This window comes from Actinia tenebrosa, unplaced genomic scaffold (assembly GCF_029948245.1).
Source record: "Actinia tenebrosa isolate PJP-AT-01 unplaced genomic scaffold, QUT_ActTen_1.0 PGA_scaffold0__85_contigs__length_37466705, whole genome shotgun sequence".
NCBI classification, from domain to species: Eukaryota; Metazoa; Cnidaria; class Anthozoa; order Actiniaria; family Actiniidae; genus Actinia; species Actinia tenebrosa.
Window position 1 is genome coordinate 16,714,562 of NW_028292569.1, and position 13,026 is coordinate 16,727,587.

Here is a 13,026-nt window from a genome sequence, read left to right on the forward strand (position 1 = left end):
TATTGAGCATCTATTATCAGTCATTATTATTATTTATTTAAAATCCAATAATTTGTTAAAATCAAAAAATATATTAAATTACTATATGTACTCTTTATTTGTTATCAAAATACAGTCTTGATTCTAAATTATACTAAATATACAGCTTTTCTTTATAATATCTTTTAATTATATTTCTATTTACATGTTAATTATTCATTTATTCATAAGATCATATTGGCAGCCATTCTTGGGTTGGTATATCGAGAACCACATCCATGTCTGGAGCACATCTGTCAACATAACAAACACAGCAGTGAGAAAATGTTCCTTAATGAGACACTTCCCGACTGGTCCAAACAGGACTGTTATTTTTACTCATTTTATTCACAGAGGTAAAGAAGGGAATTTGCAGTGACTCTGGGAAACCAGCTGTCGTGTGTGAGGACTTAGTAATAAGTAACAATCCTTCCTAAGTGCCACATAATATCAGTCTTTACGGCCACAATTATCTTGTAAGATATCAGATTAAGATTTGCTCAGTTTAACTGTTTCAAAGGAGTACTGTTGCTACAAACTGAGACCTTAATCTTGCAAAATGACTGCAGTTGCAGCATTTACATGATATTGTTACATGTTACGTCTACAATTGAGGTGAATAGAAAATCTGTCCTGTCCAGTTGGGCATGGCAACTAATGATTTTTATTCCTACAAGGTTACAGAAGTCAGATACTAAACTGAAAATAGATATCCTGAATTACGACTGCCATTCTGACTGACATCACATAATCTCAGGTATCTTATTACCTCAAAAACACCCTAAAAGGTACTGGCTTACTCTCCAGGGGTCTTTTTAGATTTGTGACACCCTGATGAGTGATACCAAATTGCAGATAGTGGAACCCTAAAAGGTATGATGAGCATCCCTGCCCTTCTCAAATTGGAGTCCCCCAGGGTTGTCGTTACTTCATGTATGACCACACGAAATGGCACTATCTTGGGGTTGTGTGTTGTGGTAGTGTTGCATCGTTCGGTGTCAGCGTTAGTGATCCGTGTAGGTGCAGCACATGTAGTTGGTGTAATACCCGTAGTACCCGTGGTAGGTGTAGTACCTGTAGTACCTGTAGTAGGTGTAGTATCCGTAGTACCTGTAGTACCTGTAGTAGGTGTAGTATCCGTAGTACCTGTAGTACCTGTAGTAGGTGTAGTAGATGTAGTATCCGTGGTACCTGTAGTACTGTAGTACCTGTAGTACCTGTAGTACCTGTAGTACCCGTAGTAGGTGTAGTATCTGTAGTACCTGTAGTACCTGTAGTAGGTGTAGTATCCGTAGTGCCTGTAGTATCCGTAGTACCTGTAGTAGGTGTAGTATCTGTAGTATCCGTAGTACCTGTAGTAGATGTAGTATCCGTAGTACCTGTAGTACTGTAGTACCTGTAGTACCTGTAGTACCTGTAGTAGATGTAGTACCTGTAGTATCTGTAGTATCCGTAGTGCCTGTAGTATCCGTAGTACCTGTAGTAGGTGTAGTATCTGTAGTAGGTGTAGTATCCGTAGTACCTGTAGTACCTGTAGTAGGTGTAGTATCCGTAGTACCTGTAGTACCTGTAGTAGGTGTAGTATCCGTAGTACCTGTAGTACCTGTAGTAGGTGTAGTATCCGTAGTACCTGTAGTACCCATAGTACCCGTAGTAGGTGTAGTATCTGTAGCACCTGTAGTACCTGTAGTAGGTGTAGTGTCCGTAGTGCCTGTAGTATCCGTAGTACCTGTAGTAGGTGTAGTATCTGTAGTATCCGTAGTACCTGTAGTAGATGTAGTATCCGTAGTACCTGTAGTACTGTAGTACCTGTAGTACCTGTAGTACATGTAGTAGGTGTAGTAGATGTAGTATCCGTAGTACCTGTAGTAGGTGTAGTACCTGTAGTACCTGTAGTAGGTGTAGTACCTGTAGTATCTGTAGAATCCGTAGTACCTGTAGTACCCATAGTACCCATAGTAGATGTAGTATCTGTAGTAGGTGTAGTATCCGTAGTACCTGTAGTACCTGTAGTAGGTGTAGTATCCGTAGTACCTGTAGTACCCATAGTACCGGTAGTAGGTGTAGTATCTGTTGTACCTGTAGTACCTGTAGTAGGTGTAGTATCCGTAGTGCCTGTAGTATCCGTAGTACCTGTAGTAGGTGTAGTATCTGTAGTATCCGTAGTACCTGTAGTAGATGTAGTACCCGTAGTACCTGTAGTACTGTAGTACTGTAGTACCTGTAGTACCTGTAGTACCTGTAGTACCTGTAGTATCTGTAGTACCTTAGTACCTGTAGTATCCGTAGTACCTGTAGTAACTGTAGTAGGTGTAGTATCTGTAGTAGTTTGTGTTTCTTTGTGTTGTTGATACCTCAGTGAATTTCTAGCTTGTACTTAACACTATACTTGATAACAAGAGACCATAGAGCAGTTTTCATTAACGGGAAACAAAGTGTACTTATTAGAGTGCATTAGTCAGATAGACTCAAAAATGCGCTACCTAAAGAATATTTCACAGGATTTACCAAATCACACTATGGTCTCTTGTCTAAAAACTAAATATAGTGATATAAAGTATTAAGATATATATAGTTCTAGTTAGATCCATAGTTGCCTTAACCACATCAAGACATTATGACTTTTAGATGGAACTGTAGATATATTCGATTAACGATGTATATATCCTGAAATCTAAGGGATAATTCCAAAATAATTCAAGTCAATCGAAAAAATATATTAAAAAGAAAACAATAAACTAAAGTATGATTATAAGTCTTTCTTCACCTATTTATTTTGAGTTATTATAGTCTTCATGCGTACGCCTTGATAGGTAAAATGAACGCTACTGGTGACGCGCCCAGTAAGGCAGGGCATGTTTCAGAGTAAGGAAAATCAAATTTCATTCCTAAAGCGAAATTAAAATGAATTCAACAACAGAATGAACAATTTTATTAATTCTACCCATCAACATGGCTGCCGTGAAAGGTACTATGTACACCTACTACAGGTACTACAGATACGACAGGTACTACTGATACTACACCTACTATAGCTACTACAGGTTCTACACGTACTACGGATACTACGGATACTACAGGTACTACACCTACTACAGGTACTACAGGTACTACAGGTACTACACCTACTACGGGTACTACAGATACTACAGGTACTACGGATACTACAGATACTACAGGTACTACAGGTACTACAGGTACTACACCTACTACGGGTACTACAGATACTACAGGTACTACAGGTACTACGGATACTACACCTACTACGGGTACTACAGGTATTACTGGTACTACAGGTACTACACCTACTACGGGTACTACAGATACTACAGGTACTACACCTACTACGGATACTACACCTACTACGGATACTACAGGTACTACAGGTACTACAGGTACTACAGATACGACAGGTACTACTGATACTACGGGTACTATAAATACATCTACTACACGTACTACAGATACTACAGGTATTACTGGTACTACAGGTACTACACCTACCACGGGTACTACGGGTATTACACCAACTACATGTGCTGCACCTACACGGATCACTAAAGGTGACACCGAACGATGCAACACTACCACAACACACAACCCCAAGATAGTGCCAATTCGTGTGGTCATACATGAAGTAACGCCCCCAGGGTAACCAAGATACACCTCTTTTTACAAGCTAGCTAGTATTTCATTACTATCTCCCTCTCCATAATAAATTTGATCTCTACGTAGACTCACTTGACTCGTTCACCAAATACATCAGGAAATAAGTGTGCTCTTGTGTTTAGGTCTGGACTTTTTAGAAGAATTCTACAGGAAAAATTAAAAAAAAAATACAATTGATCATTAATAATGCAATCAGTTGTAAAATCATTAGTACACATTATTATATTACTTACTGTATTTCTTTTTCTAATTCTGAATTTCTAGTTTCAAGGAGTTTTATTTCATTTTCATGAATTTTGATTTCCTGAAAAAAGTGAATAAACGAATAAATGCAATGTTAAGAACAAAAAAAATGGGGATTTGTAAGTTAAAGTCATAATTATTATTTTCTCTATTTGAATGAAAATATTGATTACCTTTTTCATGATCTCATTTTGCACAGCCATATCTTTAATATTCTGCTTCAACGATGCAATTGTTTCCTATTAAAGTAAATATAACATAATTTATGAAAAGAGGTTGACTCAGGGGAAGAAATCTTGGGGGTTAACAGCCCCCTATTTATTTCGGTATTCATATATTATTTCTGTATCTGGATCCAACCATTTGCATAGGCAGATTTAGAAGTGCATCCACACCCAATACTTATGACCTGAGTCAACTCGTCATGTGCATTAGTCAAGATGATCAAGTGGGCACTATATATGTGGTCATAGTTTTCATGCCCCTTTCCCCAATTCACAGAGAGAACCCTGGATCCTTCCCTGCTATGATCTCACGTTACATTATAAAGTAGTAATGAATTATGCGTTCGGTGTGTATATAATGAAGTAGAGAGAATAAGAGAAAAATATCATATGCCCTTGGCAGGATTTGAACCCACGTCTTCGGTATTCTAGTCCGATGTGTTAACCACTACACTACAAGGACCAACCACGCTGGTAACGCAGCCAGAATATGAAATGTAGGGTATTCGTGAGGATCCCAGAGCGATATTTTTTTTTTTTTCTCTATAGGTAAGTTGAACACCGTAAATATGTACGCAGATAATAGACATAGTAAAGTAGTAATGAATTATGCGTTCGGTGTGTATATAATGAAGTAGAGAGAATAAGAGATATTTTTCTCTTATTCTCTCTACTTCATTATATACACACCGAACGCATAATTCATTACTACTTTACTATGTCTATTATCTGCGTACATATTTACGGTGTTCAACTTACCTATAGAGAAAAAAAAAAAAATATCGCTCTGGGATCCTCACGAATACCCTACATTTCATATTCTGGCTGCGTTACCAGCGTGGTTGGTCCTTGTAGTGTAGTGGTTAACACATCGGACTAGAATACCGAAGACGTGGGTTCAAATCCTGCCAAGGGCATATGATATTTTTCTCTTATTCTCTCTACTTCATTATATACACACCGAACGCATAATTCATTACTACTTTACTATGTCTATTATCTGCGTACATATTTACGGTGTTCAACTTACCTATAGAGAAAAAAAAAAAAAAAAAAAAATCGCTCTGGGATCCTCACGAATACCCTACATTTCATATTCTGGCTGCGTTACCAGCGTGGTTGGTCCTTGTAGTGTAGTGGTTAACACATCGGACTAGAATACCGAAGACGTGGGTTCAAATCCTGCCAAGGGCATATGATATTTTTCTCTTATTCTCTCTACTCACGTTACATTAGTTCAGTAAAATAATGGAACCCCCATTTTAATATAATTTGATATAACCATTATGCTCCTATAAATATGAAATATAAAAACTATGAACACACACCTCAGCAACATTTGCTCTTATTGTCTCTTCAGTAGTTTTTGTGTTGACACTAAATTTATTTGTCTCTGCATCTATCACAGCATTTAATTCCTCTAGTTCTTCCTGTAGAAAATCCAATACAATGATTATTGTAATATTACTGTGGTTTTCGATATTCTGCGTCTGACTGTACATACTTGGACAGTTTCAACAGCTTTTTGATGCAAAATTGTTTTTTTACTGCAAAAGCAATGAACCTGAAGCACCTGTATGATTGATGTACTCAATTACATATATTACAGGCTTCTGTTCTTTAAGGGAATGATTAATGCAGCCAGAACCCCATTTAAAAGTGTCTTTAATTAAAGGGGTGCCAATATATGATTAGTCTCCTTGACCATAGGACTTGTTATGTGGTTTGTTTATATACATGGATCGAAAGGGTATATCATGTGGATCGAATGTGTACGTGGGTGGATCGAAACGACCTGAAACGACCTTGGATCAAAACGACTGTGGATCAAAAAGACTGGCATTCGCTGTCCTTAGTTTCAGTCCAAGTTCCTCACGGGCCCTCCCAAATAACAGTTAGTGGAGAGGACCCATGAGGATCTTAAGACCAAAACTAATGAAGGATCATATTGCAGAGGAGATTGTTATATATATATGATAAAGGTGACTGCAGCAAGACTGCTTAATTTTACCACAAACTATCCCTCATTAAATAATTAAATGTTTAAATATATGCTATTATTTGATAATCAATCACAGACTGACCTTAAATGCAACTTGGAGAATTTCTTTTTTGCGTTTTAGTCTTGAAATTTCTAGTGCTTTTTCTGGATATTCTTTATCCTGAAGACAAAAAATCCCACAAGAATCAAATTCTATGTACAGTTGTAAGGCAGCAAGGTTTCTTTCATTTGCTTTGAATATACCTTATAGTTAAGAAGAACTTTTACTTCCATCAATTTTTTCTGTAGTTTAGCATCCATTAGCTCTAGCTCATGCTGCAATTCTAGACAAAAAATATGGTGCAAAGTCATTGTAATATGATATCACTAGGTGATAGCTGATAATTGTAAAAAGAGTACAACTATGTCGTACATAAGGGCCTTAGCGTAAACAAGGGTTGTCTCTTAGATGATTGAATTAAGTTGCAATCATTCTAAACAGTTATTGGAAGTCATAGTTAGTACTCAAGATTAAATCGTTAATTAACCAGCACCCTCTCAAAGAGTGGGTATTAATTTTGAACTCTTGGCTTATTTAGTTACTACTTGTTGTTATCTCAATAAGTTTTCCCCACCAAACACTGGTCTCTGTTGTTTTTGATGTATCATATGTGTATCCATATAATTTGGAAATGCGTAGTTCCAGAAAATATCCATACCCCCACCATGGAGGGAATTTGTAAATTTAAAGGTCCCCTCCCTACCCCCAGGAACTTCCAATATTCTTCCATACAAACTCTGTAATTTTGTTCTTTCTCTGGTACCCTTTCTCTAACCCCCCTCCCCTCCAGAATTTCCAATTTCCTCCATGGGTGGAGAACTACACAATATCAAAATATCATGAGATGCAACTAAGAGATATCTAATATTTCATCTACATATGTATAATATTTACTTCCAATATCCTTAGATACTTTTAGTTTGGTACTCGATAAGCTTCTTTTTGCAACTGCAAGATCCTCATCAAAGGTTTTATTCAGGGTATCTAAAGCTCCCTATAATCAAAGAAATTATTAGAATTATTCAATTGGGTCTCATTTTTTCCCATTTCATATCACAAGTCATTCTCTTGATAAAGTTTGTTTGTTTGAGTCGTATCCAAAACAAAATGGGACTCTAGGGAATCTGCAAGCATGTTCTGTAGTAAGAAAACATTGCACCATAAGACAAATGAAAGTCTATAACATAAATAAGCATTAGGTGCAAGAAAAAAATTACTTGGATGATACACCTGTATACAGACTTACCCTAAATCTATCATACTTTTCAAGCAGCAACTTGACATCATTATGCTGAAAATGAAGGGGGGAAATAACTTTTAATGTGTTCAAAATTGATAACATTTTTATTTTATCAAGGTTCTAGATTAACTACAGGCAATAAAAACCATCACATGTCACTAGCAAAGTTGCTTGGGCTTCTTAAAAATTTATGCGCCTGGCATTTTAAACATTTTAAAATTTATCATCTATAATTTCTTCCAAATGTTATATGATTCAAATATATATGTATTGCATGATCTCAAGTACAATTTGAAATTAATTATAGGTATAAATAATGTTTTGAAAGTTTTCAAAATTGGACAGGCCTTTCAAAATTGAACGAGCCTTTAGACAAGTCCAATAATTGGAGAATTTTCAAAACATCAGGAGTAAATATAGATTCCTTAAATAATTCCTATTTCCAATCAGGATTGAGTAATTTTTGTGAGTGTATAATACTAATGATTTCTTACCACATTAGTTTCTGATACTTCAATCTTATCTTGGAAACTCAAGTTATGATCTAGCCTGATAATAACACTTGTCAAGGAAGACTTAAAATCAGTCAAAATTGTGTTATTTATTAATTAAGTTAGGTTTAGAGCAAGGGCTGCAGAATTCAATGGGAGAATTGCAGAAATTTTATAGTTACAATATTGTAACTTCTTATTAAGAAGTAATTGAATAAGGGTCATATTGTTTCTAGAAAGAAAAGGGACCAATGGCCTTGGGGAGGACCATGAGGAAGATGAGTGGGCTGAAAGGTTAAAATTAATATTTTTCCCCCTAAAACATAAAAATGGACATCTAAAAAAGATACAGTTCTGCTTTCCTTTTCTGATATTCCTCTAGAGTTTTCTGTCTCAATTTTATCTGCATCTATAGAATTAGAAATAATATTATTACTAACAATCCAATTAAAGTGCTACTATGACGAAAATCGCTCAAACTTGGATTCAGCTGAAATTTCCTAAGAATACTCTTTAAAGGTCCAATAATCACTGTATGAAGTGTTTTCTCCATATTCAGGACGAAAGTATGATATTTTTACGATTATTTTTTGGAGTCTGTGACGTCATTCACTCAACATCGAACATCGCTCCATACATTTCTTTGTAGTTTATGATCAAAATATCAGTAGTAAAGGGAGAAAGAAATACCCAAACACCCCAAAATATAAATTATAGTCACAAGTAATGTGAAATAAGCACATTAGCCACCCTTTGGGCTCCATAGGAATAAAATAAATTAAGGATTTATATACAAAGAAATATATGTAGCAATGTTTGATGTTGAGTGTATGACGTCACAGACCCCAAAAAATAATCATAAAAATATCATACTTTCGTCCTGAATATCGAGAAAACACTTCATACAGTGATTATTGGACCTTTAAAGAGTATTCTTAGGAAGTTTCAGCTGAATCCAAGTTTGAGCGATTTTCGTCATAGTAGCACTTTAAATGGTAGCACATGAACCAGACAACCAGGAAAGCAATCATGGACTGCTAATCAAGAGTTCCTCATTGACAGGTGTCAAAAAAAACCTTAAACATCTTCCAATGACACATGGTCTAAATAACTGGAAGAAGTTCAAGTCACATCCAATAGCTGAATGGGACTACATGTACAGTGATGCCAATGTTGCATGGAACCCAAACCCAATGTTGTACCACGTGGACAAGTTTTTTACACCACATGATGGAAGTGCAATAAAGTTTTTATCACATGGTGTAAAAAACTTGTCCATGTGGTACATCACTGGCATAACATGGTCAATTTGCAATGCACCTGCGGTTAACATAACAGATGCTACATAGGCGATGACAAAATCATGACTGTCTCGGTCTATTAGAAAGAGTGTTATGTCATGCATATTTTGTAACTAGATCATTCCAGCCATGATGGATGACGAGCATCACTAATTTAGATTCAAAACAACAAAGTCTGAAGGCATCCAATCAAGACAGGGTTATTAAATTTCAATATAATAATAACCAATATTAATAAGAAAAGGCGAGAAATAAATACCTTAATTAAAGAGATAGTTTTTCTAGTTTTCTTATCATAAGTATTTATCGCTGTCAACACAGGTTTTTTGATCCATGGATGCAGACAAACTGATGAACACTGTGTGTGAAGTGTCATAGCACTAAGAGGTCTTTCACTATCTGGGCCACCCTTCGACGTTCCGCCAACACTGAACGTAGAATGAGTTGTATGGCTAGAAAGAGGTCTGCTTTGAAATTTTTTAGCCTTTCCACCCTCGGTAGGTTTAATAGGAGGCACGTATCTAGGGAGATTTGTCCGTTGCCAAGGCTTATAATCTCCAAATCCAACAGCTATTTTTCCTTGTAAACTCTTTAAAAGAGGGTCTTTCTTGAATACTTCGGAGGTGTTGAATCTCTTGGTGGCTTGTTTACCCCATCCCCCAGAAGAAGAGGGGTTTGAGTCACGTCCTAAAGATCCCTGACCAAATCTTTGCGAAGAACTCAATCCTTGTCTGCTCGCCATCTTTCTTTTTGTTTATCGAATTTGACTTCCCGTGATACTTTGCAATTCACCACAGGAAGCCCAAGCTTTATAATGTAGTCATTACTCGTCGTTGGTGTCCACCGTTCGTAAATACGAACAAATAATAGCCAAAATTAGCGTGATTCAATTCATTAAAGATTAACATTGGCTATTTTTATTTTTTGAATAAGTTTATTTTTAATTTGTGATCATTGTTTATATTTTAAAAGTACAAAAATATATTCATGCATAAGGATCAAACTTTTTTACCACTTATCAAATTAGCTACCATTATCATATGTTGTCATTTTAATGTTTAGGTACATTAATGAAAGGAAATAAATGAAAGAAATATTCCTTGCTGACTTATGTATTTTGGCTGGGCTTCCTGTGGATTTCTTCTGAGCCCGCAGGGTAACCGCTGATAATCATTACGTAAGGTAAACCAACAACTTGCTCATGATACTGGTATTGGATCTGTCCATTCCATTCGTTTTGAAATGCTGAGAGCTCTGTTTTTGAACAGGCTGTTCAAGGTTAGTTTCACTAAGTGCTTTTTTCAAAAGTTCATGTTATCTGGATCTTGCAAACTCGAATTTTTTATACTTAATTTTTTTTAAGCTTCAAAGCTTTTCGCTGTTGTATCACAGCGTGGGACAATCACATAATTTTATAAAGCAGTGCAACCTTGATATGATCGAATCATCCTTTTATCATATTTTAGCCATTCAGTATTCATGGGAAGGTAGACATTTATGGGGAGAGGGCGAGAAATTGTTAAAACTCGTAAATACAACAGAAGAAAAATACAAAGGCCCCTTCCAACAAACTACTGCAATATACTACCTCCCCCCCCCCCCCCAATCACCCTCCCCCCTAGCCTGCTTGCTGTTGGGCAGGTTAACTCCACCCCCCCCCCCCTTGTCCCAATTTTCACATCTCATTTCCCTCATGATATCCCAATTAGATAAACATTGCCTATTTCTATCTTTTATATATAGGTAGCTGATGTACAGCTAGGTGTTGTGGTTGCTACTAGGTCCCTTACCCAGACTGATGTTCTCACAGATGCAGAGAAGAAACTAGCTGAAATTTTAGCATCGAAAATTGATGCTACTTACATTAAAGTCAGAGATATTTCAGGTATTAAAAACCTAGACCATAGTATGCCAAACTTGAGAATCCATTGCCTTACAGTACAGAAATAGACAATTGATGTTCACACTTATTGATGTTACCTATTGATAATTTACAGAAATTATGGCAGGACTTTCAGAATGTTTTTGGAGTAGTTGGCCATAAGTCTGAAGTAGCTGGCTGTGATTTGATAGATTAATGATAAGATTTTTAGAGAAAAGAAAAAGTAGCTGAAAGTAAACTTCAAAATAATCACCAGATCTTCAGGCGCTACCAGCTTATTCTGAAAGCCCTTTATTGCTCATTTGACATTTCATTATGAAAGTAAGTAACTGAAATTTTATCAATATTTTTTTAGGTGGTTGTGGTGCTATGTATGAAATTTCAGTAGAGTCTGAGGTTTTCAAAGGAAGAAGAATGGTTCAGCAACATAGGATGGTTAATGAGGTGATAAAAGATATTAAAATTTCTAGTGGATTCCTTTTTAGAAGACCTTTTTAGAGACCTATATAAACACTATAGAGAAATATTTGAAAAGACTGCTTTTTTCATTTTTTATTTTTTTGGAGAAGGAGAATTTTAAGACGGTTAAAGGATTGTTTTATAAACTTTTGTTTCCTCTTACTAACTTCTTTCTCTTTTCTTCTATTAGGCCCTTTCTGAAGAGGTCAAAGGAATGCATGGTTTAAGAATAAACACCAGTGTACCAACAAGTGGATAGCAGTATTAAAACTATCAAAAATTCAAAAACAATAATATTTATAACCCTCTTATATGCTAATGCTCAAAGGACATGCATCTATCTGTAAAGTTCATATTCTTAAACAGTCATAGTACTAGACATTTTAAAAGTCTAATCTAATTCTTATGAGTTGTTTGGACATACCAGAATCACAAATAGATCAGCATCTTCAGTATTTACTTGTTTTCAGTTTTTACCAATATAATTTTCACTCATAGGCACAGATGTTTGGTAGTCGGTAAATTACCTGACACTGAAAGTACTATGTTGTTTAGCTTCATAGAAATTGCTTGTGCCATTCTAGCATCTGAGCTCTGATTGATTAGGTGGTCAATCAATCGTTTGCCCTTTACAGTTCCCTGTGCCATCCTGAAAGGTAACTTACCTGCATGTACATTGAAGTGAGAACGGTATTGATCTTGCACAGATAGAAATATTTGAATACAGATAATCATCCAAGGCGTTTAAAAAGGTCTCTATCACTGCAATGTCTCTGCCATTCTCCCTTTGATGTAGCCTGCCCTGCTAGGCTGTCTGCAGTTGTAACACTTGATGCACAGGTACAGTTACCTTGCAAGATGGCACAGGTAATAATGAAGGGGACTATTGATCACCTATAACCATACAATAACAGTCAACTACTGGAAGTCAAAAAAATTTAGATTAATCCATGACTGTTGGATTGGCATTCAGAATGCTAGAATGGCTCACGCTGCATGCACAAAATCATAATAATGATATTTTTGGTGTAAAAATAGAGATGTCGGGTATTTTTATACTGTCGTCAAATTTTCCTACCATATCACGAAATATCAGCTTCAGGAATGGTGATGTGGGTGACTAGTCACCCCTTCCTTTTTTGCAATAAAAAAATATGCTTCGATTTTGATTTCTATCAATTGGGATTGGACTTTTGGACTTTGCCTTCCGCTGACTGGCAAAAGTGCAGGCTCTTGGAATGAGAATGTTGAAATGCCATTTTTCATTTTCATTTTCCCATATTTTGTGGGTTTTCTGTGGTATTCCCATTAGGTAATTTAAAATTCATGGATCCATCATTATGAACATTGTTATGCTATAAGATTTTTTAGTATACTATAGAGTGCAAATAATATACCCGTGAAATAGATAGCTAGCTAACTAATTACTAACTTTGTGCTATTGGTTGCCTAAGTCT

General features: G+C 36.0%; 2 protein-coding genes across 2 annotated transcripts; one reads left to right on the forward strand and one right to left on the reverse strand.

The window, feature by feature from the left end:
* Nucleotides 1-122: 122 nt before the first annotated feature.
* Nucleotides 123-9,970, reverse strand: LOC116297834 (uncharacterized protein C20orf96). The gene is made up of 12 exons (XM_031706142.2): nt 9,488-9,970; nt 8,278-8,336; nt 7,931-7,985; nt 7,443-7,487; nt 7,091-7,190; nt 6,400-6,479; nt 6,239-6,316; nt 5,483-5,584; nt 4,104-4,169; nt 3,921-3,991; nt 3,760-3,831; nt 123-272 (listed from the first exon to the last, which is right to left on the reverse strand). Exons 1-12 carry the CDS (start codon nt 9,968-9,970, stop codon nt 212-214), a joined length of 1,272 nt encoding a protein of 423 aa, XP_031562002.2. The 3' UTR covers nt 123-211.
* Nucleotides 9,971-10,405: 435 nt separating this feature from the next.
* Nucleotides 10,406-12,732, forward strand: LOC116297832 (bolA-like protein 3). Its single transcript, XM_031706139.2, has 4 exons — nt 10,406-10,506; nt 10,972-11,113; nt 11,466-11,554; nt 11,760-12,732. Exons 1-4 carry the CDS (start codon nt 10,471-10,473, stop codon nt 11,826-11,828), a joined length of 336 nt encoding a protein of 111 aa, XP_031561999.2. The 5' UTR covers nt 10,406-10,470; the 3' UTR covers nt 11,829-12,732.
* The last annotated feature ends 294 nt before the right edge of the window (nt 12,733-13,026 follow it).

Excerpts from the sequence above, each read along its gene's own strand:
- LOC116297834 (XM_031706142.2), bottom strand. The coding sequence starts at position 9,970 with ATGGCGAGCAGACAAGGATTGAGTTCTTCGCAAAGATTTGGTCAGGGA. Across the intron at positions 7,986-8,277 it reads CAGAAAAGGAAAGCAGAACT|GCTAGATCATAACTTGAGTT; the intron begins GTATCTTTTTTA and ends TGTTATTATCAG. Across the intron at positions 3,832-3,920 it reads GAATTAGAAAAAGAAATACA|AATTCTTCTAAAAAGTCCAG; the intron begins GTAAGTAATATA and ends TTTTTCCTGTAG.
- LOC116297832 (XM_031706139.2), top strand. The coding sequence starts at position 10,471 with ATGCTGAGAGCTCTGTTTTTGAACAGGCTGTTCAAG. Across the intron at positions 10,507-10,971 it reads TTTTGAACAGGCTGTTCAAG|GTAGCTGATGTACAGCTAGG; the intron begins GTTAGTTTCACT and ends TTTTATATATAG. Across the intron at positions 11,555-11,759 it reads AACATAGGATGGTTAATGAG|GCCCTTTCTGAAGAGGTCAA; the intron begins GTGATAAAAGAT and ends TTCTTCTATTAG.